The sequence below is a fragment of the Sesamum indicum genome, linkage group LG2 (genome assembly GCF_000512975.1).
Source record: "Sesamum indicum cultivar Zhongzhi No. 13 linkage group LG2, S_indicum_v1.0, whole genome shotgun sequence".
In the NCBI taxonomy this organism is placed as follows: domain Eukaryota; kingdom Viridiplantae; phylum Streptophyta; class Magnoliopsida; order Lamiales; family Pedaliaceae; genus Sesamum; species Sesamum indicum.
In genome coordinates, this window is record NC_026146.1 from 17,665,363 (window position 1) to 17,691,294 (window position 25,932).

The following is a 25,932-nucleotide window of genomic DNA, read 5'->3' on the forward strand; positions in this document are numbered from 1 at the left end:
CCCCCAACCCCCCCCCCCCCCCCCCCCAAATAAAAAAGAAAAATAGAGAAATAAATGAATAATGTAAATAATAATAAAAAAGGCATTCAAAAAGGAAAATGTATATATACATATACATGGGCGTCTATGTATTTATTGGCCGTGAGTTTGTGACAAACTCATTTGATTGAATCAACAAAACATGATAAATAACACAACAATGACAGTGGATTTACCAGAAAACGGAGAGTAAATAACAAGTCATCAGCACTAATGGTTCTTAAACTGCTTTAAAAATGAAAAAACATAGAGTTCCGGCTTTACCTTGACAAGAAACCAGTATGCTCAAATTAATCGTCAATCTTTTCTCATGAAACGTAAACCATCAAACTCCTGTGAACAAGCAAAACAGAATGTTAAATGAAAGAAGCTACAAAATTCACCACACCGCTAAAAAGTACACAAAAAAACAGAACAGAAGAATCACTAACAAGCTTCAATTTTCCATTGTAGTCGCTCACAAGACATTCTGATTAGAACAATAAAACAAAAAATAACAAATTTTCACACCTAATCCTGTATCCATTACTTATAAAAAAAGCAACTGATTCTTTCAGAAAAGCGATCTCAGAGAGCAGAACCAATCACCGGTGATCGGAAATGCTGTCCACGTCAGCACTGCCAGAATGTTTCACAGTCTGCTTTCTTCAGAGAATTTTGGAGAGAGAACGAGGGAAGAATGAGAGAGAGAGCACCGAACAGGCGAACAGAGAGAGAATGAGAATTTAGAATTTTGTACAGATGGATATAGTTTTTGTAGAGAGAGAAAGTGCGAGACAGAGTGAGAGATTTGAGATTACATGCGTTTAAGAGAGAGAGACAATAAATGCAGCGCGATGGATAGAAAGTGTACAAGCGGTGGAAGCACGGAGTACAACTGGTTGAAGAGTTGAAATACTCCCCAAAAAAAGAAATAAAAATGACGTGGAAAAAGTGCACTTGCAGAAGCAGAGGATAGAGACGAGGGCACTTCACTATAGTCAGAACTAACCCTGGTTCCGATCTCATACATTCTCTCTCTCCCTACAAGCGTTTGCCCCTCAAATTTTTCTTTTATTACGGCACTGCCATTACGTGCCCTTTCTTGTCATTTTCTCTATTTTTGGTGTAGGCATTCTTTTTTAACCTTTTTATCTTCAGTCTTTTCTTTGCCATTAATGTGGATTATTTTGACTTTATAGTATCTTCATTAGATTCATGCAATCAGAATTTATCTTTTTTGGAAAAACAAAAAAAAACACTTTTCATACAAATCTTTTGTTCTTGGTTCGTGTCTTGACACACTTAGTAATAATTTTAATTAGTTTTTACTTTTTTTTTAAATGTCATGTTTTGTTGATCTAAAAAAGTCGAATTTAATATGATTAAATAAGATTTTTTTTAAAAAAAACCTATATCATCGAACTAAAATTTAATTGTTGATGGTACGAGAAGAAATATAAAAGACAATTTCTTCTTTGGGTTGCACCGTTGCAATACACATTAAAAACACGTTATTTTTTAAAACTATATACCTTCATATAAGATGAGCGAGTAGTTATTTATAGTGCTTATTCCCATTCAATCATTTAAGTGGAACGATATAAACCGCGTCTCTTATGGACGTTCAAAAAATTTGTTATTTAGTACACTAAGCCCGTCACCAATTATTGCATTTAATTTGTTTTGTTCTATTGAATGAGAAGTAATAATTTGCCATGTCTGTTATTTTTCTTTTTGAAGGAAAGTGATGATTTTTTTTTTTTAATATTTCGATTATAATTATCAATATGAAATATTTATATCCAACAATTATATACCAATCATCACTATCATGTAACTATATCTAATTAAAATATAATAACATCCCACATATTTGCTAGAATTTGGACATATTACCTTAAAGTTATGGGATATCGACCTCATAAATTGATATTATCTACATATATATATATATATGTGTGTAGATGTAAAAGAAAAAAAGTTATATTGGAGTGGATGGGTGTAAAATGCAACTAGTATGGGGGTATTAAGGTCAATTGTGTGACCAATTTGTCAGAGACTGAAAAAAGGAGTCGATGAGTGCTAATAAAAAACGTTATCCCTCAAGCATTTCATATTCACGCCTTGTGCCATGATATAAGTTGTGCCAAGGACTTCCTTCTAATATTTTAATTGGATAATTTAGGTCAAATTTGGATAAGCAAATCACTCCTTCCAAATTGTTATTTAATTTCACTAGGAGACACGAGCAACTATTTTCTTTTTTATTTAAAAAAGGTAATAAAAATACGATCCCCTACTTATCATCTTGAGTAATCATTAAATAAAATAAAAATAAAACTCACCCGATTTTATGATCATTGATAAAATATTCCAACAAAAGCTTTGATTAAATTAACTTTCGTAACAATTAAAACAAACATTCCCCCCTCCCCCAATGTGCATATGATGCCAAAATCATATATATACGTTTGAATTGTGTATTAATTAACAACAACTACACTATATTTATCATATAATTTACATACATTTACACGGGATTAACAAGAAAAAACGGGTAACATTTTCCTTATATATGGGCAGCATGAGTGCATTATTGTTATTGCACGTCCTCTTGTCTGGTAAAATTATGGCATTTTGGGATATTTACATTTATGACAGTTTTCTTCAATTATTGTGTAACTATATATAATTCCCCCAATTCTTTGTCATTAGTTCACATTTTGCCCACCAAATAGCTACAACAACTACTTCACTTTTGTTTTGTCCACATTTCATTAAAGAACAATTTCTAAATATAATCAGTACATATAATATAGATTTTAGGATCAGTAATTCATAAATATTTAATAGTTTCACGTATAATTTATAAAAAATTCAATGAAACAAAAAATTATTTCTAACGGGTGCAAAAAATTAAATGAGCTTTAGCCACTTTCCTAATTTCGCACGTTGTAATTATTGTACTTACATCTACAAAATATACGGCATTAAATATATGTTATTAGTAGCTATGCCCATTACCTAGTACATATATAAATTTAGGCTCGTGGAAATTGTTGTAACAACATAAACAAAAATATAAGCATATGCAGCTGGATCCAAGTAATTGTCCTCCTCCACCACCTCAACATATGTGCATGTGCCTTGACAATTACAAAAACTTGTTCTGTTGTCCTATGTCGAGTTAATGCATAAATGTGGGGAAACAGAAGGTCCTAACACAAGTACAATCAAACTAATATGATGTATGAATTTCAAGAGGTGTGGTCGACTTGCTCGTGGATGTGTGATCCACGTGTTAAGTTTCTTTTCCCATTTTACTTGGTCTTTGTATTTGAATCACTAATGTCGAAAAGGTAATATATAAAATCAATTATTTATTTAGAGAAGAAAGGTCATGATATTTATAGAAACTGCGCGTTTAATTCAATTTTAATATATATATATATATATATCTATATATATTTAGTGCTTCTTTTGAAATAGTAATTTTTATACTGTTATTTAACATGAATTATAATGAATTTTTTTTAAATTTATTATTATTACAAATGGTCCATAATTATTTGAAAATTTACAAATATTTTTTAAAATTAACGATTTCCTAATACATATTCCTTATATAGGACTGTTACGAAAAAATATTTATTAGATGATTATTAATTTTAAGATGAATGTTTATAATTTTTAAATAATAAAAAATATTTATAATTATAAAAAAATTATAAAAAAGTCCCTTATAATATTAACTTCGGGGGGGGGGGGGTGTGCAGCTAAGAAGTAGTATTAATAATTGTAACAACTAAAAATAAAAGTTGCTCTGCAAATAGCGGATAGTTTTGACTTAATTCTTGGGTGGTGGGGTGGAGATGAGCGGAGGCAGCACCCCCGCCGCCGGTACTTATCGCCCGCCCACTTCCGCTTCCTAACTGGCATTGTTTTTTCTTCTCTGTTATGTAGAAATTTGTTTGAATATTTTTTTTAATGAATTAATTACAATTATATTATAAAATTTAATTATTAAGAATTTATATAAGTCAATTATAAATATCAAATATATACAACTAACTAATAACTATTATTATTATAAATTAATTAACAATTATTGTTAAGATAGACGAGTACACACATATTGGCCTAATTGGAACCTATGACTTTTTCATTATGGATGTTTATTTAGTTAATTAAACTAAGTCTCCTTAGTAAAATTTATTTGAATATTAAGATTGAGAATATGTGATTAAAACTTGCTAAATTAACATTTAATCTATTTCAAATATAAATATAGTTATTGAAATATGTTATACTGTTCTTCTGGATAAAATCTGGATATTGAAATATGATATTCAAAGTGGTTAAATATGTCATCAATGAACAAAGTAAGATGGGACAGATTTTCATGAAATAAGTTGTTCTCTTCAACCTCATCAATTGTCAAAATATTCAGTAAAATTGCATTTGAATTGAAAGATTTGAAATTATAAATTTTAAATTCTTAATGATAAATTATTTGGATAAGTCCAAATTTAAAGAATTTCAAATCATTTTATTCTAATTTTAGACTATATTTTATTGAGCAATGGTGGATTTGAAATTATTTTTTCAAATGCACCATAAATAAATTTATTAAATAATTTGATATTGTATTTTTTTATTATATATAATAAGACAATTATTAAATTATAAAATATTTTCATATAATTTATAATTTAATAAAATATTATAAAACATATAAATTTTTGTGCACGACATGAGGATTGCGCTAATACGTCGAGTGTGCTGCCTGTTTTTCTTATGTCGATAAACAAAAAAAAGAAAAATGAATTTCAGAAAATTTGAAAAGTGTATTAATGAGCTAGTGAAATTTGATTAGGTTAATGCCAGGAGTATACATATATGATAGTGTGTCAGCACAAATACGATGATGGATGCCAAGATTTTGTATATCTTTGTTGGGATTATACATATGATATGATATAGTAATAATTATATAAATAATAAATTATAAAAAAAAAAGAAAGAAAAAAGGAAAAATGTGAAGGAGTGGCATGAGTGTAAATAAATGTAACATGGCGCCAGATTAGGTGAATACAAGGGCGAAAGTGGATAATTATGGGGGGGCGACAGACAACGATATGTGACTTGCAATCTCCATTTTCCTCGTCCACCCACCACTCTCAATATATAGTACCAACTCTCCCCACGTGTAATCATTTGGTGGACTGTGTACCTGCACCCTCAGACACCGTCGCCCATACATATACACGCACGTCAACACATATACCGGGAACCAGGAAAGCATGGGGAGGTGCCACGTGAAAGGCACGTGGGTTTGGGTGAGTGGGACCTACTTTATCCAAAAAGGCCGTATATTGCGGCAGAAAGATGGCGTGTGGGTTGATTAGTTTTAATGAAGAGGGTTTGTTTTGGGCTTCGTCCCTATCCACAACCCCAATCCATGGGGCCCACTGCGCACGTACATTCTACTCCCTTCATATTTTTTTCTATTTTTATTTTTCAGATAAAATTATGAAAATATACTAATTCTTTTTTGAGTGGTGAAGGATGGTGACTGATAAAGTCCCCAACTCCTATGTCGTGAAGAGATTGGCGATTTCTGTGGAAGATTTGGTTGGTTGGAAACTGAAATCGTGCTTTATGATACTTGTACACTAACAAATAAAAATTAATAATAAATTCGGTAAAACCGGAGCCGAGTTTGTTGACTTGATAACTGCAAATTGCGTGGCATTCCTACTGCTGCTTTTTCCCATTTCGAACCAAGTGGTGATTGGTTGTTTGGATTCAAATGACAATTTTTTTAAATCAATATGTGTATATTTGTCTCACTTATAAAATTATTATTCATCATAACTTATTAAGTGTTGATGGACATATATACAGTAAGGTACTAACAAAAAATATCAATTGTCACATATATCATTTTCCTCCCTATTTAAATAAATTAAGATCCATATTTATATTATTGAGAATACCAGAGCTCAAATGTTGGTTTTAACCTTGTATCTCCATTGGGCCTTTGTTTTGAACTATTCCTATGAAGCTGTCCAAAACTGGTTGAATTTGGATGACATGACCGCCCAGGTAGGCTTCCGACAAGGTTAGCCTTATCTCATATCTTTCTAACAATCTCATTTTCAGTACCATCAACATCTGTAATAATTCCATCTAGTTACAAAACACATGTACAAAAACACTTGAAAAACATTCTTTACAACCCACATCCATTTATATATGGTACACCATTCCCACTTCTAATGTTGAAGCATGAGGCACACTCAAAGCATAAGTGGGAGCCCTACAATTCCTCCTCAAAAAATCATACCCAAAATTTATCACCATTTGCTTTACCAAACTTGACCCTTGCTTTGCTCTCACATATGAGTGTCCCAATATGTATGCCACGCCGCCTTCTCTAGCTTCCATTAGCTCCCGTAGCTCCTCACGTGCACCTTTGTCCATCATCGGGCTCTCAGGAATCACAAACCTTACTCGTTTTCTTGGCTTAACAGCCGGTGGAGACCGTATTTCTCTTAGCTCAGACGTTCCAGGCATTTCAAGATTTGCCCCGTTTTCCTCACACAATTGAATCCCATCTAGATGAGTAGAGGGTGTCCCAACTACAACCATTTCATCACCTTGTGTTGGTGAGTGTTTGTCTGCGTCGGTTAGACATGTCTTTCCAGTCCTTATAAACTCTGCTATGCTACAAACAAGATCGTTCTCAAATTGTAAGTCGTCCTTGTGAGCATCACGATAACCATACCGGACAATGCATCTGTAGATACGGTAGTCTTTCGGACCAATATGTCCGACAAGGAAACGCTCCTCGTGTCTAACATGGGGAACGGGGACGGATTTAATGCATAGGAAAACAAGAACCTGGTGGAAGGCTGGAAGATTGGTGACGAAATGAGAGAAGATAGCTGGGATTCCGGATACAAGTTCTGTGTGTATGAGGCCGATGCCACGTACCCGTACGATGCCCAAACTGGGAGCGAGCTCGAGGAGCCAGTCAACAGATACCTTGTTTTGAACATCAAACTCGTACGTTTTCAGTGTCCCATAGTGCCAGACACACATCACTATCATGAAGACGAATGAAAAGGCAATTGGCACCCAGGCTCCTTCTAGGAATTTGATCAGAGTAGCAGAGAAAAAGAGGGCTTCTATTGCACCAAAAAATAAAACGAAGATAATTGCTAGAAGAACGCTCTGGTGCCAGCATAAAACAATTACGAGCGACATCAAGCAAGTTGTAACCAACATCACAGTAATAACTGCCAGACCTGAATAGAGAAAACAACATGTTTTCTTTAGCTAGGATGTTATGAGAGAGGAGCTAAGACAATTATGTTGCATTTCTAACCTATTTCTTGATGATACATAAGAGGTTACGGTAAGTTTTGTTTGCTTCTTACCTGATGCGTTACCCATTCGCCTGGTGTCTCTGAAGCCAATAATGACAGCAAGACATAGGATCATCAAAATCCAATTGATTTCAGGTATGTATATCTGCCCATGAAATTTTGAAGACGTGTGAACTATTTTGACTCTAGGAAAGCACCCCAGAGCAGAGCACTGCTTAATGATTGAAAAAGTTCCGGTAATAATGGCTTGGCTTCCAACCACTGCAGCAAGGACAGCAATCACCAGAACCGGCCATCTTAATTTCTCTAGCACAAGAGTACAAGATTATATCTTGTGAGCGGAATTAATTCATGAATATATAACTTAACTTTAAATAGCTTAAGTTCAACATAATATACCAGGTACAGAGACGTAAAATCCAACCCGGTAATCAGTTTGAATATCGTGATGCTGAGAAAGATATGCAGCTTGCCCCATATATGCAAGGACCAGTGATGGGTAGATAAAAAATGTGAAAGCTATCTACAAATTCGAAGTGGACGTATGTCAGACAAAACGTCGCCTTTGACAGCATCAAAACATGAACCATTAAAGTCTCACATGCAAAATTTAACTCCAGCATTAAATAATACATTGCTTCTGATGATCAAATTCAGATGAGAAAGAAAGCCAGTTAATCAGATAACTAAAAGGAAGTTACTTAAACCTTTATCGACAACTGGGAAAAGTGCCCAAGATCTGCAAACATTGCTTCTGAACCTGGAAGAGTTAAACCACGTGTTAGAGAGTCTTGTAAGGAAAAAGAGACATATTGTATGCAGCGATAGATATCCCGACTTGTTCCGCATTTCAAGTGCTTCTACTTGCCTGTTATGCAGAGTAGAATTCCTCCCAAGGACATCCAACCTTCTACCTGAGTTTTCTTTAAGAATCTGTAAATGTAGTATGGTGATAGAGCTCGATACACGTGAGGATTCCAGTGGAGAATATTATACAGACCAATAGCACTGATGCACAAGAGCCATATTATGACCACGGGGGCGAACAAGAATCCAACCCTGTGGGTGCCATAATGTTGAAGGGCAAACAAGGCTATCAGTACGATACAAGCAACTGGTACTTCTACATCTGCAAGATTATTACATTTCAGGGAAAACATGAACTTGTTAACCAGTATTTTCAGAATTTAGGACTAAAACATATCAAAGAAACGTAGAAAATATGATAAGAGCATAATATTTAAGCATCTGAATAGTCCAAACACAAAGTTTAATAGTGAAATCAGCATGGTCACCGTCCAACTATGTATAAAGAATTAAAACGTAATCGACTTATTTACTAATGAAATCCTCTACGGTTTCTTAAACCTATAACAAAATCAATTTCTTACCTGATGAGTGAATTATTCAGCCATGAAAAAAACACTATTACTCAAGTATATTTATCCATTCATGACAAGCCAAAAACTACAGATAGGAACTATTAAGACAGAAAACTGAGAATCTTACACTTGTGATGCTCTTTTGCCATGGCAAGTTCAACACCAGAAACTGCGGAAAATACTGCACCAAAATTAACCGCAGAAATTAACAAACTCCATAGTTCAAGCTTGACAGAATAGTAGAATTAACAGTGACGTATATACCCGAAATCGCTGGAGTCAATATACCATCTCCAATCACCATACAAGCACCAAGAAGAGCCAACACAAGCAAAGATTTCTGCAACACTCTGTATCTTTCAAGAGTAGATTTTAGCCTTGCCCCAAAAGTTGATGGTTCAGGACTAGTGATATCCTTCTTGTAAGCAGACAAATCCTCATCAGCCAACTGACAACTAGGCAATGAATTTACTTTGGCGTGTCTACATAAGAGTGAATACAGTGCAAATGTGCCTCCTTCGCCATTGTCATCAGCTCTCAGCACAATGAACACATACTTCAAAAGAGGAATAAGAGTTAATGTCCAGAAGACAAGGGACAGAACTCCATAGATTTCGTCGTTGGACTCAGAATGTGCAATATCTTCATCAAAAGTATTCTTGTACACATACAATGGTGATATACCCAAGTCCCCGTATACAACTCCCAAACTCTGATAAGCCAATGTAAGTGTTGTTCTCCAAGACTCTCTCTGCAAACCTCCAACACAATATCCCAATCAGAAAATTTAAAAAAAAAATGAAAATAATATGTTAAAATCATCCAAAGGTTGTAACTTCAAAAACTCACCTTTACTAGATTCTGATAAGACCCACTTTCAAGATCCATGGAAGATGCTCTCAGAAATTCAAGAAAATCATTTGCAGTGCAAATTCAGGAATTCTAACAACGACCCATTTGCCAAACCACCCGCCCCAGTAAAGAACTTTGAAGACAACACGTACTGACACGCACCAAATTATATATACCAAGAAAATGAATTATTTATTGGGGTAGTACCTAAATGTGTCGGAAGCAGCCGTTGAACAACATCCCAGCAAGAAAGAAAATAAAAGAAAAAAAGCCACATAGAAGTGGTGTAAGTGTAGTAATAATAATATAAATATATAAAAGAAGTGGAAAAGAAAGGTTAGCACTTGAAATAAGAGCATATAGACTTGGGAATATTTTGCTTGTGATTGTGAAAGATTGTATTTAAAATGTAGCTTTTTTCTTGAAGGAAAGTGATAGATCGTTTAATGTGTATCAGAAGTGGGTTTGTCTATGTTTCTTGCTGAATGGTTTTTCTTCGTTGAGGTGGAGTTGGTTTATAATCTATTTCTTCTTCTTGAGGTGAACTCGCGTATTATATAAGTTGGCAACTACTGGTCTCCTAGGTGCGTGTGTGTGAGAGAGAGAAGAGAGAGAGAGAGAGAGAGAGAGAGAGAGAGAGAGAGACGTGTAAACGTGTGTTGTGGAAGTGGAATCAAGCAGATAATAAAGAGATTAAGATGTAGATCTTTGCTATGGATTATAAAAAAGTACCTTGAATTTCACGAACTCGAGTTTAATATTCAAACCCTCTATTTCTAGGTGGTTGACCCTTGGCTATTCTCAAACTCACCCTCATATTTACTTGTATTATCTTTCAGATTTTATTTTAAAAGAAAAAAATTACAACCAACCTTGTTAAAATTTATTATAATTATAAATATTTTTTATTATTTAAAATATTTATTGTAATTAACAATCGTCTAACAAATATCTTTTTATAATGGGTTGTCATGAAAAATATTTGTTAGACGACTATAAATTTTAGAAAAGTATTTTTATTTTTTCAAACAACATGGGGTATTGAATGATGACAAATCTAAAAACACTCAGTATAATTTATATATTTTTTTATTGCAATATAATGAATATTGTAATTTAACAATTAAAGAAAATACAATTATGATCAGGAAAATAGCCTTTTCTTCTGAATAAAACTTGGAAAATAATAAGTTTGAGAAAACACAGAATCAAAATTATCACATTAACAGTAAAAATATACGTTGTATTACTCTACGCATCTAACACACAAAGAAAAAGAAATACTTAAAATTACATGAGATATTATGACCAAATTGCACTGTGACCCCTTTAATAAGGTAAAGTAATAGTGTTGAACCAAGATTTGGACAGCCAAATGAAATATAACATCATAATTAATGCAGCCTAACGAGGATGTACCAACCAGGCTACCATATAAAAAGCTGAGTGACCATCCTAGTTGGGTCCAATTTTGATTTTTAAGCCCCTACAAATGTGAAATTATATATATGTATATTTTCAAAAAATTTAAAATTATACTCACACTTCTTTTGGATTTTTTTTATTTATATTTGACCTTCTTCCACTGAGATTTAGATCGAAAATGGCGACATCAGCACAAAAAATTAAATAAATTTCTAATTTATCTCTAATTTAATATTTTCATGTATAGTCTTTTTGTTGACGGTAGCATTTTTCTTCCAAACTTTAACGTAAGGTGGTTTAGTGTAAACTGTGAATTTTTGAAGGGGTATAAGTGTAATTTTGGAACTTTTTTAGATGAAGTATAAGTTTACATATCTGGATGGAGTATAAATATAATTAACCCCTAAAATAATTGTTAGAACTTAGAAGTGGTCTGCACATTTATTGTTGTTAAAGCAGATAATTTCTAAACTACATAGTCTCAAGTTTCAGAATAAATTCACATTTAAAAAAAAAACGATAAATTATATTTGTTTTTATATTTTGTCATTTTATTTATTTATTTTTATTAATTTATCATCTCAACTTTACAGAATTTATACTTTGCTATATATCATTGTTTTCTGATCGATTTTTTTATTATAAAAAGCATCACATACTGCACATGTGATATTTAAAGACAATGTACGGGTAAAATATTACATGTGCATGGTATGTCAAATAAAAAGATCGATTGAAAAATGGACACATATATGACAAAATGCAAATTTCGTAAAATTGAAATGATAAATTGACAAAAAAAAAAGATGAAATACAAAAACAAACATAATTCGAATTACAAAAAGACAAAAAAGAATTTTTTTTTTTTCAGAATTAGATATTTTTTCCAGCCAACAAATATCACATAAAATCTTGGATTACTGAACACAAGAATTATGGGTGCGAATGCTGGTCAAATTTATTCCATCTCATTTAATTAAATTAAATTATAAATGCATCAGATCAATTATCATCACACTTTTATTTCAGGTCGAATTACATACACAAAATAATAATCTCATCTTCATACCGACCTGTTCCAAATTTCCAATAGCTGTCAACAAGTAATATTCAATTTTGTGTATGAATGGTTCATAAATGTTGGATGCATCAATCCCCATGCTTCCATTATATTATTTATTTATTTATTTGGAATTAAAATGCAATGCAATCAGCTCAGGAACTTGGTTTGTTTGACCTAAACAGCAATGTGTGATGTGAGATGTTGTCCCCACATTGCATGTTGATATTATATGGGACTTTTGATGTATACTTTGAGACACCCCATTTCTTGTGTTTCTTTCTTCTGCCTTTTCTAACTAACATATTGTGCATAAAATTTGAATTTTTGATGGACAATTTATTTTATTAATGTAATGTAACTAATTTATAGGTCAAAAAATTAAAGGTTGCAAGTAATCAACTTCATTTCTTGATAACTTATTTTAGACAATATTTTCTGTTATCACTTTTTAGTGGGTTAAGAATTTCTCGACTACAATCAATATGTGTTTTGACAAAAGAACTTTGCTGTTCTATTTTGTAATACATGGAGATGCAATAAAAGGACAAACATCTTTTTTATCCTTTTCCTTTATGTTTTTTTCTCTTAGTCAACATCCATCACATAATTTCATTTCTTCCATTTTTGTTTCTTTCACACTACATTTTCTTGTATTATTATTAAATGGACCCAAAAAAAAAAAAGGGCCGACACTTTTATTGTTTTCCCCCCTCTTCACACTACATTTTGTTGCATTAATTTCAATTATTAATATATATATATAGATAGTGTATTTTATATTATATTTTAAATATAAATATTACATGTATATATAAAATTCACACACTTAGTGAAGTATTTGAGACACATAGTACATGTATGTAAACCAAAATATGAAACGTAACACTTATTTACAGTCGTTTCAAAGCTTATTATATATTTCTGACTATACGACTCATATATATATATATATAATATTAATTGTAATTGTCACATCGATAAATCTAATTGGATAATAAAAATAACAAAAATGTATTGGTAAATATTGAAGAAAGTGTTTTTTCATGACAAGCAAAAGCTATTTGCCCTTTAGATCTCTACAACATCTCTAAATGCTAACATTAAATCACTTTTAATATTTCAATGTTTAGGTATCTGTAAAATGCTTTTAACCATCGCAAATTGATATAACAAACAATTTATTTGCTAATAATTTTTCGCTTTTAAAATATAACTAATAATTTATTACAATATTAATTCATAGGACGAACAAGTCATATATTTGGTACATGATTAAAGTTGTGGGCAACATTAATTATAGTTGGATAAAGAAGAGATCAAAGAATGGGGTGCTCCCCTACCCCCTATTCCCCACCCCGGGCCCCTACCCCAACAACAATAACTACACAATTATTAGAACAGACAAATGACGAAAATGTAACTTAATTTATTCTTTTGGGAGGAGGGCTTAACCTACAAATATCTCTAGAACAAAAGATCCCAAATGTGTGTTTGTCTGGTGATTATTTGCAACATTATTATAAGCTAGAGCTACAAAGGTTTTCATGTGTTTCCTTAAAGATGGGAAAAAAAAAAAAAAACGATTCTTAGTGCTTATTGTTCTTTTCTTTTTCTTCCTCAAAACATTGTTCGAGTGTTCTCCCCCCTTTACTGCTGATATATAATTAAATGCAAGAACCAACTTTCAAATAACCAAAATTTCCAACATTATTTCTGATAGGTAGACAATCAAAGTTTAATGGTTTTGTATTAAAGAGACAGTTAAATCTTAATTGTGTTCGGAGCTATTTTTCATGTCAAAACAATCAAGTCAGATCGAATATAAATCACTACGAAAAAAATTAATTATTCCCTATACTATGGGTTAAAAGTCACAGTATATCAATACTATATACCACGATCGGACAAAACGAAATGAAACTTAATTTTTGCCTCGGTTAATCAATATTCATTATGATTTTTACCTATGGCGACAATATGTGCTATAATTTTTAGCAGTAGTAGATGTTTTGTCTTCACTTATATAAACAATAATTAATAATCGTTGCACAGTCATGGTACTTATTTCTTGGAGTGAGTCTTGAATCAAAATCCTATAATTTTAAGAGGACAACACACAATCAAGAATTATGGGATAAGTTTGACACTGAAATCAAAGATGCAACAAAGAGAAGAGAAAACTATTAAAAGGAGAAGAGTAGTGGGATTCCACATGACTTGTAGCTTTATATGCAGCCTTACTTTTACTCTATTGAAATTGCTTTGAAACAAGCTTTTGTTGGTGCATGAAAAGGAATTATGTGAGTTAATTGGTCTTTGACTAGACCGCCATTTCTCCACTATCATTTTGGGATTTATAAGCAAACAAAACTTGTCTACTTCTTGACAAATCACAACTCCCCATAGTACTTGAAAGACTAGAAAAGGTTCCCAAATACTTGTAAATGTGCCATGTTGCAAAATTATGCTCATTTAACAAAAATATCCTTCCAACTTAACATTATTATCCTAGGATTTCAAAGTGGGTTTTGTCCCAACTCAATCTGCATGAACAATAAACTTGAAATCTCAACTGTGAATCATTATCTAACTACAATTGAAGATAATACTTTTTTTTATATGATCGATCACTCTATGTAGATAATTTATTCAGTTCGCACTAGATTATATTCAAATTGTTTTATACACTTAAACCGTTTAAAAATATATAAATTTTACCATCAAGAATATTTATCGAGTCAATCTCACTGACCCCAATGAATTTTTTTTTATTAATTTCAAGTTAAATCTTATTGTCCCAAAATTAGGTAGAACCACCATATATATGGTGATAGAGATATGAAATTCCCATCCACATTTTGCTCTGAAAATGACAAAAGTACTCATCGATGTGAAGCATTCATTCAGCTCAGTCTGGAGTCTGGACACTTACAAAATTTGTGGTTCTTAATTATTAATTTTTTTTTTAGTTTGTAGTTCTATCTGAAAGGGAAAAACAATAATCTTTTGACTTACACTACTTTATGGAGCAATAAAATTTAGTAAGTGAATAATTTTGGTTTCTATATTTATATGTAGCTACAAAATGTTTTTCTTAAATGCATTCGAAATTATTAGAAAAAAAATAGTTTTAAATTTTATGTTTCTTTTAATAAAAAAAATATTAAACTTCTGATTAGGTACGATTGCTCGATTTAATTGACATTATTGAGTTAACAAGCATATAGTTGAGTTGACAAAAATAGCAATTCAATTACAAAACCCATTCATATAAACCACAACCAAAACTTAATTAGGTAAACCATCAAATTCTACCAACATCAATTGATCATTGGGTAGCAAGAATCCATAATGTGGAAATTAAGTTGGGAACCCTCCTACTTCCCTTTGTCTTTTTTTTTTTTTTTAAGATTCAATTCATTACATAATTCAAATTAAAAAATTAGTTCAATACATCAATACTTTTAAATCAATAAATATATTAAAAAAACAGAAAAATAAAAAATTATTATAGAAATAGACTGCGTAATCATATTCATGTGACTAAAACTTATAATGTTTTAATAGTAAAATCTCAACCTTGACACTCAAACAACCTCTCCTTGCCGGCAACCCTCCCACTTTAGGGACCCCATATTATTAGTTTGAATTATTTTCTTTAAACATCATCTACAATTCGTAATTAAGAAAGTGACCCGATAGGGAAGAAGAGTTGGTGGAAATCAAAATAATTGACAATCATTGTTAAGAATATACTCACCCAATCCAATAATTAGGAAAAAGATTATATTGTATTGGGATACGAATCATAGTTATTAATTTTTTTTAAAATTGTGAATTTAAAAAGTATATATTAGGAAAGACAATTGATGAAATTGTCTCTATAGGAAGTAAAGGGCACTTGTTTTGAATGTTCACTTTACATTTTGAATAGCACGTAACCTCCTTCCCACTGGCCAATATGAATCCCACAACATCATCGTCATCATCCTCTCAATTACACTTTGGTGGATACTAAATATTTTTAGCTAGCCATATTTATTTCATGACCTAATTCTTCGGTGCTACCTGTCCTGACTACTCTGTCCCCAATTCAGACAGTGATTGTGCAATGATGCAAGAAATGGACACCACCCAAATGTACAATGACTTTTGTGCAATAATTTGACACAATCTCATCACACGTGGTGAACTATCTTTGACCCACCCGTAAAAAGGTAGTCCAACTTTCATGATTCGGACTATTCGTTTGTGTGCCTATTATTGACAAAGTTCAAGAAATGGGCTTGGCTTCGTCCCATAGCAGACATTAAGAGGATGTTCCTTCTTAATAATAAAATATAGATTATAGTAGGTAATAACAGTAAAAAAGTAATACATGACGAAGAAAAGTTCTGGAGGAAGGTGATCAATCAACGTCAGGGAATCGTTGCAGCGGATTTCTATCATTGTGTTCTTCTTGACAGCACCAATTTTGGGTGAGACTTAGAAAATAACGAGAACTTGTGATCAAGAGGGAATTGGTTCTGGAAGTGAGCTGTTACTTTCATTTCAGTCGATGGTGCCCATTTTTGGATTCTTATTCAGTCGAAATACGACATTGCTTTGGTGGGCTATCTTAATGATTTATGTTTTTAGCATTACTCAGCTGCAGTCAGGGAAACGTTAACATCTGAAACAGACCAGACGCCAGTTTTGGACTTATTTTCTTCCGTATTCATCATTTTACTGGAAGAAATATATCATTTCTCGTAGATTAATTACATCATTGTCGGAAATTCAAGTCGCAATTGGAGTGGTGATTGAGAACTCTGCCTTGATGTACATCTAGTAATAATAAATCCTAAATCTGCCTCGTCTGGATGCACACTATATCAATCCGATTTTGACTCGATCACCTTTCTGGCAAAGGAGGGTAAGCTGAAAGCTGCAGAATGCATCTTTGGCACAGAAGCAAAGAGCAAAAATATCAGACAAATAGCAGGAAGGAATGCTGAAAGAGTTGCAGGGAAGAACCATAAAGTCTAATGCAGTGTACCTCGGAGTTGTAAAACTTTAATGGTCCTTTTGTTTTGATATGACTGTCATCAAGATCTATAGGGTTAATCGGGTGCTTGAAATCAACTGGAGGACCCTCAGTTGTACAAAGCATGAATCCAATAACACCACTGAAAGAAGAATGACCAATAATGTCAATTGTCATATTACTGCTACAGATACAGCCTGTTTTCAGGTTTAGTGTTTGGAAGAGTTGGAACTGAACGGCTAACATTGATGAAGCCCGGACCAAAACAAAATGAAAATATAAAGCCCAAAAGCGGAAAAGCACAGTTGTATGAGAAACAGATAAAGAAGAGAGAAAATGCCTTGGGTATGTGGGAACTGAGGTCCAGGCATAATTGACGGCGCCTTTGAAAATTTGGCGGCAGTTTGCAACGATATCTTCAATAATGTGCATGTGAAGCCATATGCTTTCAGCCTGAGTACATACAACCCCTCCTGGACGAAGAGCCTTCGCCACGGACTGAAAGAAAGGCTTTTCAAACAATTCCTGCGCTGGACCTGGGATTAAAATTTGAACATTAAAATTGAACACTTATGAGTGGTCAAGGAGGGTGTTCGTTAAAAGACAACACTACCAATTGGGTCTGAAGAATCCACTATAACTGCATCATAAGTTCCTTCTGGCACAGCCTTGAGAAACGCAACTCCTGAAAGGATTAAATTGTAGTGAGGTGAACAATTTAAGTCAAAGAGAAGACAAAGAAATAAACTGAAGGGACGAAAGGTTAACGATATTGTAGTTGACTGTACCATCTCCAATGTGCAGTGTCACACGGGGATCGTTGAATCCCACAGCTACACGGGGGAAAAATTGTTTAGAGACCTGGAAGGGAGGAGTATGTTAGTTAAATTACATTATATGTAAAACTATGGTCCAAATTCTAAAACTTAGACCAGGAGAATCCATGTGAAGAACAGGTCAGTGCAGCACACAAATGCAGAGTTTTCGAAATGAAAGGCACTAATTTGAGACGTACCTGCATTATAACAGAGACGAAAGAAGAAAACAGAGATAGAGGGGGACAGAAATAAATAAATGAAAAGGTGAGAAAACCAGAATTACTCACATCAACTACCATTTTGTCAATCTCACAGATGTCTATCCTTTCAACAGATGAATGGCGAGACACTTCACGCAGGACACCACCATCTCCTCCTCCAATTACCAGAACCTGAAAGAGAAGCTCTGTTTAAAACTTCAATCCAGGTTCAATTAATAAGACACTAGAAATGCTTTTTGACATCTTGAAAGGGGCCATGAAGATTGAATAACATAGAGCAGCTGATCAAGATGCTTAGGGATTTCTTGCTTGACATCAGTAAAAAACAATTGTCACCTTTCTTCAACAGATGGTACAGACAACTAATGCATCCCTAAGCATCAAATCAATAATTTTGAAAATCCAGCACTCTGTTTTTCCACATGTATCCCGACAACAGAAACAAGAGAAATTGTTCTGGAAGTTCTGAAAATTGCCGCATACAATATACGTAACCAATTTTTGGCTTGTATTGGCAGATACAGATAGACCACCAGTACTGCTTAGTTCAAAGATATCAATATAAATGAACAGGAAACTGTGTCCTTCTAGTTTATCTAGCTTTCTAATAACCCTAGAATTTTTAACTTAGTGCTTACCCTGAGCTGGGATCAGGGGGATTCCAGTCCAGCAATAATGTTATAATGTAGAGATCCCCTAGATTACAAATACCTTTTTCGGGTTTGGAATTGAGCACAATGGGAGATGAGTGATCATTTCTTGATAAGCACATTCATCCCTCTCTGTGAGTTGAATTACACCATCCAAGACAAGAACCTTTCCATAAGTTGATGACTGCAGTAACATTTGACCGGAAAACATGAATTCAGTAATATAAAACAAAAGACAGATATTATAGACAAACTAATGCTTACTCTTCAGAGCATCAAGTACCTGAAAAACTATGACATTCTGGTACTCAGACTTTCCCTGGAATAGTATTTTTTCTACCTTCAATGAGTGTGCTTCTCCTGCATGTTCCCACAGGGGAAACTACGTCAAACATTATTATTGGAAAGCACAGTATCAGTCAGCAGAGTTAAGGAAAGGAAGCATAACCCCTGTTTTTATAATTGTGCATTTTCACTTTGAATTTTTTCTTTGTCTTATCCAGCGCTTATGGGTTACTTCTCATCTTGCTTTTTGATGCAGGCAAGAAATTCATTCCGTACTTTCAGTAAAAATTGCTTGCTTCGCTCAGTAAATGGTGAAGATAGACCATAATAAGAGTATGCACTGATTCTAAAGGGCATGAATACTAGGAAAAGGGACAGTATGCAGAATTAATGGAGAACATATCTCTACTATATATTCGTAGCGCAACTCACTAGAAGGGAAACAAATTATTGATGGATGATTACCAGTCAACAAGGATCGCAACAACTACTACAAATTTAGTGCTACACACATATATTGCAATCTTCTGAATGTGGAAAACAGCCAACCAAAACAAAAGAAGTAGACAGAAAGGTTATCTAATATCACATACCAAAAACATCCAGACTATACGGAGAGAACTAAGGCAACCAAAAGGAATTAATCTATGGATCTACAGGACACAGTAAAAAACTCCATTTCAGATATTCCAAATCCGTTTCCATCAACAAGCATCATATACATCAAACCCGTATTCTTAACAAAAATCTTTTCTTGACACCCTATCCCAACTTAAAAGGCTAAATAGACCAGAAACAAGAGCCATCAATCCAACTCCAAATTTCTAAACTCATCCAACGAACAATATTGACATACACATATTTCCTCAGTTCTGTATGCACAGCAAAAAGAGAAAACAAATTACCTGGCCACATTGGGCTAATCTCCGAAAACCACCCTGGGATAACAGAGGAAAAGCACTCCGGCAGCTTCGTCACCGACGCTTCGGAAGTCATACCTTCCATCCGCCCCCGTTTGCCTACTTCACCGGCAATTCAAATCAATACCCTCTTCAGCGATCTTCTCCCCCACTACTTAAATAGATAACTATATGCGTATCTCAAGAGCATCAAGAGGAGTGTAGTAGGCAACTCTTTCACACAGTGAGTGCGTGAGAATTGATTAGAGAGAATCTGCTTAGGAGAGACGCACACTGCTGTCTTTCCGCTTTTGGAGTGACTAACTAAGATCATGCTGTTATTATTAACATATTATGAACATAATTACTTACAAACATCCATTTTTTAAGTTGGATTTTTTAAAATTATAAAATAATAAATAATACTATTATGCAATAGAAGATCCAATTTAGTTTATTACAAGATACTATTTTAAGAAACTATTTCATCATGTAATAATTGCTTGAAAATACCCATTTCCTAATCTTGTTTTTGAGATGGCAAACTAAAATCATATGAAGTTACTATTTCACTTTTGTAATAATTGCTTATAGATATCCATTTTGAAAAATTAATGAGACAATTATTCATCATTCATAAATTTAATCACAATATTTTTTATCGATCAGATAAATAATGTATGTAATAATGTAAATGATTCTTAGGAAGTTCAGCAATCTTAAATCCTAAACAATTATAGTCATTTATTTGTATGGTGCATTTGACATATATTTCATCACACGAACAGTAGTGATTCTTGAAAAGCATCAATCGTGTTGCAATAGACTTTACTTGGAGTGAGAATAGTGATTAATGATTACTAACCACGTACTTGATTAATTTGAAAGTAAAGATATAATTACACTTGTCATGAAATAAAAATATATCTTGTGATGATTGAAATTTATGATATGGTGGATTTTAATTCGTCTGATTCTTTTTGATCGTGGGGCATTAACCTCACTAAATCAGACCTTATTAGCCTATCAATTTCTTATTTGAAAAGAAAAATAGTTTAAAGACAAAATATAGTCAGAAAAAGGAAAGTGAAATCAGGAAATCCTTAACCATCAATAATTCGACGGTGAAGAGAGGTTCATGGGTCAAGTTATCATCAACTCAACTCTTTGTTTCCAGAGAATCATATTCTCCTCAATTATTGTTCTTTCTTTCTCATAAAGTGATGCTTCATTTGCAGCATCCAAGGTTCCAAATTGAGGTAATTTCTTGGCAGTTAGAAATGCGCAATTTTTCACTATTACTTTTATATTTTTCCCCGAGTCATTTTCGATGCAACTTATCTACGATATTTTATTATATTGATGTATTAATTGAATTAAAATATTATTAAAAGACTTCATATCTGTCATGCTAAGTTACATGATTCATTAACTATTGAGATATCATTTCTTTTAACTAGATTAATTATTAACTTTAAGTCAAAGAATATGCTAAAAATTGTAGAGTTTTGGGGTATATCAACCGGACCATTCAGAGTAGGATTTAACTAGTAGTAGAGCAGAAGATTACAGGTGAAGAAACCATGTTCAACAGCAGCAACTGGACTCACACCATCACCTTAACTGATTTTGTTACACAAGTTTCTTGCATAGACTTGGGTCTGACAAATCATAAATGAATGACACAAAAAGCGAGAGAGATGGAGACAGCAGATAACAAGGGAAAATAATCTGCAGGGACATCCATAATATAGAGTGAACCACCAACACTCACAACACAGAATCAACCACTGAAAAGTTACATTGGTTGCATATGAGAGAAAGAGAGATTACAGATTTTCGGAGTTGATAACAGTGGCATAATGACACAACAATACTCCTGATTCGATCAAAAAAGATCAAGCCACATCAATTTCCTAAGTTACAAGATACACTCCATTTCTGTGACGTTTAATGTATATTTCCTTTCCATCAGAAGAATGAATGACCACCATGCCAAGGGTAAGGACACTGGAAAAAGAAGTCCCGACCCATATATGCATCTGTTGTAAAGGGAAATCCATTAAGATCACCATCCCAATCGAAAGACCAAAGAGAATCCCTGACATGAGCAAGTTGAGATACAAAGGTCTCATCTGTGAATGAATCTAACTTTCTTTCCTTTTCTTTTCCATATAAGCAAAATTCCGTTGGAAGTCCAAAACTGCTCGGACCAAATGCCAAAAGCCAATGTCCGGCCAAAGAACCCTGGGGGAGTACAGAAGGGAAGATGAACTTTGCCACAAAAGGAAATTGCTTAAGCGGGTCTCACCAGAAGTGCGGATTATAATATCAGGATCGGGTGCAACCGCCATATACATATGTTTCTCAACATCTGCTGTATCAATAAGAGGGCTGTTTCTATCTGTTGCATTCTCTCCTAGCCCACTCAAACCATATCCGGCTCCACTTTTGTCAAGAGCTCTAAATTCATCCCGTTTTTCTTTGCACGCTTCTTCAACAGCATGCACAATCTCATCAGTCGAGGTGTAGGCAATACATATCGAAAGCACAGCCTTTGAATTACATGCAGTGGCATTCATAGCTTTTTCAGCCGCCAACTTCACGGGTTCACTCAGAAGTTTAAGGTTTCCACAGAAGTGTACTCTCACTCCGTAACGGTTGATTATACTCTCTTTCTCAATTAACCCTTCAATTTTTTCCTGTATCAACTGCATAGTGGATTGAACTTCTTCTGGTCGTCGTTTAAAATTGTCAATGCTAAAAGCATAAATGGTAACGTACTTCACACCCAACTCGTAACAGTATTTTAAAATATTCATCAGAGCTAGAAATCCAAACCTATGGCCAGCTCCTGCTTCTAAATTTTGCTTCTTAGCATATCTTCTATTTCCATCCATGATAAATGCAATATGTTTTGGAACAGGACCAACTGAAAGAACCGAACATATGCATCTGCGAAGAGAGCTGCCCAAACCTTCAATTAACTGAGTTGCTCGATTACTGCTCTGTTTCTCCATAAACACTTGAAATACAAGTGCTAGAATGCTGAAGGCAAATTAACCTGATAACAACATTAAAAAACTTCAATGTTCTGTGCCTTATCTGGGAAAAGCAAAACTAGATGAACTATATAGCAGAAAGAGTGGGGAGGAGACCAGAGGTGAGACAAGCCCTTTGTAGAAGAAAATCGAGTAGATCTATTCATGAAAACCTGTCAAATTTATCACATAAGTACACACCTTGACTAGGACTAATTGCCTTGCGTTGCATATTGGTTTAAGCTATCAAACATCAGAATACCAATATCACGCATAAAAGAGAGTGGAAGAATGTGGCAAAGATATTTCAAGGTTCCCCTCAACTGCCTATAAGTAAATTAGCCAGTGTTTCTACATGGAAATGCTGATGAAATGAACAACTTTCAAATCACTGGTTCAACTTACTGATTTGCGATCCTCTTCAGAGCATCATTATTACTTCCAAGATCACAGGATAGCAACCAAAACCATACGGAAAACCATGATCCTCTATCTTGGCTTCTTGAAAGAAAATTGTTAACATATATTGGAAACTCAGACTTCTTAATGGAAATATTTACAACTTATGCCTTCCACATCGGTTAGCGTAGGAAATAATCAAAGGAGGCAATGAAGCATGACTTTACATCACCGGTGCTTCAAATAATTAAACAGAACAACTGGAGAGTCTGCCTTACAGAAGGGCCTAGGATTTGGATCAGCTAGTTGAATTTAAATGCTAGAGAAGCAAAGTAAAAAACTTTACCAACACAATAATCTCTTACCTAACTACCTGTGCTATTAATGACTCTATCAAAGCCAAAAATCCAACCTCTAACCTAACCACAACAGAACATTGAAATCTAACCTATCTGTGAGAAAAAACAATTAACAATCCAAGAGGCAACTAATATAAACATCTATATAGTTATTTTCGTTGTCATTATAGGCAATATTCGTATATATATATATACATTTAAGCTATTGAAATAAAGTACTTTTATGCCTAATTAAACCAATACAAAAGAACAAAAAACTTCTCCTTTCCCCCACATCACCACTTCGAGACTGGAGCTTTGATACTTCAAAATTAACAAAAGAATGAGAATAGCAATGAATTACAAAAACCCAGTGGAAAGTCCAAGGTCCAAAACTAAGAAATCTGTTACTTTACTACAGGCAAACTAATCAAAAGAATTTTCACACTAAAAGTTCACACAACTAGGAGGGATTTCAATAACCTGCTGCCCCAACGCTACAGGGATTCAGTTCACTTAGTTAAATAGAACAGAGCGGATATAATCATACATTTAAAAAACACCCACATTCATATCTGTACAAGTATACGCACAACAGCCCCGCACATTATTACATAAAAGCTGCATCTTTACGAGGATTCCCAAAAGAACTAGCTTTCGCGTAGCTCCTTCATCAGTTAACAAAACATGAATGAACAAAAACGAAAAGAGGATTAAATTCGCCGCAAAAACTTAAAAAAGAAAAAAAAAATAGAGATTAATTGAGAGAAACCTGATTCGCGTCGGCGGGGGTCAACGACGTATGCCGTAATTTTTCTACATTCCTGACGAGGAAAAGAAGTAGATTCCCTGGAAGCGCATACTTGTGTATCTACGTTTTACTTGATAGAGATTGTTCTAGGATTTTAAGAGGGTCTGCGAAAATCTTTCAAAAATTTACACTCTTTTATTATTAGTAGACCCTTTGGAATAGGGGTATACAAAAATATGTAATTTCTAATTTAGCCTTATATTATTAATTTTGGAGAAGCAATTAAAAAAGTTTAAAAAATAAATTTATCATTTAAAATATCAAATTGGGCTCAAATTTTCATACCATAAGTTTTGTGTTCAAATTTAAGTATTTATGGATGCATGTGAATAAAAAAAAAATCAGTCATGTAATTTACTATTTTTATCATAATTTTATTCATTTTATTTTTGTTAATTACATTAAGGTATTGTTCAGTGTATTAAAATGAATTATTATAGTTTATTTATCATAATTAATTTAAAAAAAAAAATCGTGCAAACAAATTGAACGTGGATAAATCATCACAAATCTGTAAATTGATTATAAGCAAAAAGGTATTTATCTTACTAATGAAGATTTTGCAATTATAAATGTGTTTGGGATGGTAAATTTACCTTTTTAACTCTTTTTATTGCCTTTTCAATATAAAAAATACAAGACTGAATAAGGAATTATATATTTTGTTTAGTTATACTATTATACTCACTTGGTTAAAGTAAAATTTATAGTGTATATATATATATACATTTAATTTTTTTTTTCAATAATAAATCAATAAAAACTTATTTTTAAAATTTGCAAACACCCCATTTGACAATAACACTTGACATCGAGGAAGAAACTGCCGTCAGGCATCAGGTGAGTAGTGTTTGTCAAAATTTAGGCACTGACAGATCTTGACATGTGTGTGCATAGTATCCAATACGTGATTTGCCCACTGACACATTGTGACCTTGCATCTTTCTGTTCTTTTCCTTCCATTTCTTTTTAATGAATTCTCAATACATAAAAAACATGAAAAATTATCATATTGGCGATCTGGTTGTTAATAAATCTTAATTATAACTAATCAACAACTCTCACCTTTCCATCCACAAAATTCTTTTACATTGCTTTTAATAATTATATTTAGGAATAATTACGCCCCATACTCTTTAATCTAGAATTATTGTGCACAGACCATCACTGTATTTTAAAAAATTACACATATAACCACCAAAATATTAATATTTTTTATATAAATCATTTATACTTTTTGAAAAATTACACATATACACTCTAAATTTTTTTTGAACATACCGTTCATAGGTGACGGCTTAATTGAT

The 25,932-nt window shown here is 33.2% G+C and overlaps 4 protein-coding genes across 14 annotated transcripts in view; all 4 read right to left on the bottom strand.

The window, feature by feature from the left end:
- Positions 1–847, bottom strand: part of LOC105156596 (probable alpha,alpha-trehalose-phosphate synthase [UDP-forming] 9) — a 4,869-nt gene extending 4,022 nt beyond the window's left edge. For 2 of the 9 annotated variants that reach the window (XM_011072774.2, XM_020691799.1), the window contains exons 1-2: positions 628–845; positions 304–372 (exon numbers count right to left, since the gene is read on the bottom strand). The gene's annotated coding sequence lies outside the window, so the exon portion shown is untranslated. Of the gene's footprint in view, positions 1–303; positions 373–470 lie in introns of all 9 variants that reach the window. The other 7 variants (XM_020691796.1, XM_020691798.1, XM_011072772.2 and 4 more) reach the window with 4 other exon arrangements.
- On the bottom strand, positions 6,153–10,225 carry LOC105156598 (potassium transporter 6). The gene is made up of 8 exons (XM_011072775.2): positions 9,647–10,225; positions 9,062–9,548; positions 8,925–8,978; positions 8,284–8,544; positions 8,123–8,175; positions 7,815–7,938; positions 7,467–7,721; positions 6,153–7,334 (listed from the first exon to the last, which is right to left on the bottom strand). The coding sequence occupies exons 1-8, from the start codon at positions 9,683–9,685 to the stop codon at positions 6,274–6,276; spliced, it is 2,334 nt and encodes a 777-aa protein (XP_011071077.1). The 5' UTR covers positions 9,686–10,225; the 3' UTR covers positions 6,153–6,273.
- Positions 16,752–20,364, bottom strand: LOC105156599 (spermidine synthase 1). Its single transcript, XM_011072777.2, has 9 exons — positions 20,043–20,364; positions 19,136–19,212; positions 18,914–19,036; positions 18,269–18,373; positions 17,952–18,024; positions 17,777–17,848; positions 17,504–17,699; positions 17,176–17,305; positions 16,752–17,077 (listed from the first exon to the last, which is right to left on the bottom strand). The coding sequence occupies exons 1-9, from the start codon at positions 20,140–20,142 to the stop codon at positions 17,012–17,014; spliced, it is 942 nt and encodes a 313-aa protein (XP_011071079.1). The 5' UTR covers positions 20,143–20,364; the 3' UTR covers positions 16,752–17,011.
- On the bottom strand, positions 21,751–24,747 carry LOC105156600 (dehydrodolichyl diphosphate synthase 6-like). Of its 3 annotated transcripts, none has more exons than XM_020698341.1 (3): positions 24,587–24,747; positions 23,195–23,250; positions 21,751–23,100 (listed from the first exon to the last, which is right to left on the bottom strand). In XM_020698341.1, exon 3 carries the CDS (start codon positions 23,054–23,056, stop codon positions 22,184–22,186), a length of 873 nt encoding a protein of 290 aa, XP_020554000.1. In that variant the 5' UTR covers positions 23,057–23,100; positions 23,195–23,250; positions 24,587–24,747; the 3' UTR covers positions 21,751–22,183. The 3 variants fall into 3 exon arrangements, with proteins under 3 accessions (XP_020554000.1, XP_020553998.1, XP_011071080.1); XM_020698339.1 differs by lacking the exon at positions 23,195–23,250 and adding an exon at positions 23,483–24,482; XM_011072778.2 differs by lacking the exon at positions 23,195–23,250.

Coding starts and splice junctions, on each gene's coding strand:
- LOC105156600 (XM_011072778.2), bottom strand. CDS start 23,056: ATGGAGAAACAGAGCAGTAATCGAGCAACTCAGTTAATTGAAGGTTTG.
- LOC105156599 (XM_011072777.2), bottom strand. CDS start 20,142: ATGGAAGGTATGACTTCCGAAGCGTCGGTGACGAAGCTGCCGGAGTGC. Junction 17,306..17,503: donor TCAGTTCCCACATACCCAAG/GCATTTTCTCTC, acceptor TTCTTCTTTCAG/TGGTGTTATTGGATTCATGC. Junction 17,078..17,175: donor TAAAGTTTTACAACTCCGAG/GTACACTGCATT, acceptor TCTGTGCCAAAG/ATGCATTCTGCAGCTTTCAG.
- LOC105156598 (XM_011072775.2), bottom strand. CDS start 9,685: ATGGATCTTGAAAGTGGGTCTTATCAGAATCTAGTAAAG. Junction 9,549..9,646: donor CTTATCAGAATCTAGTAAAG/GTGAGTTTTTGA, acceptor GGAGGTTTGCAG/AGAGAGTCTTGGAGAACAAC. Junction 8,979..9,061: donor ATTGACTCCAGCGATTTCGG/GTATATACGTCA, acceptor ATTTTGGTGCAG/TATTTTCCGCAGTTTCTGGT.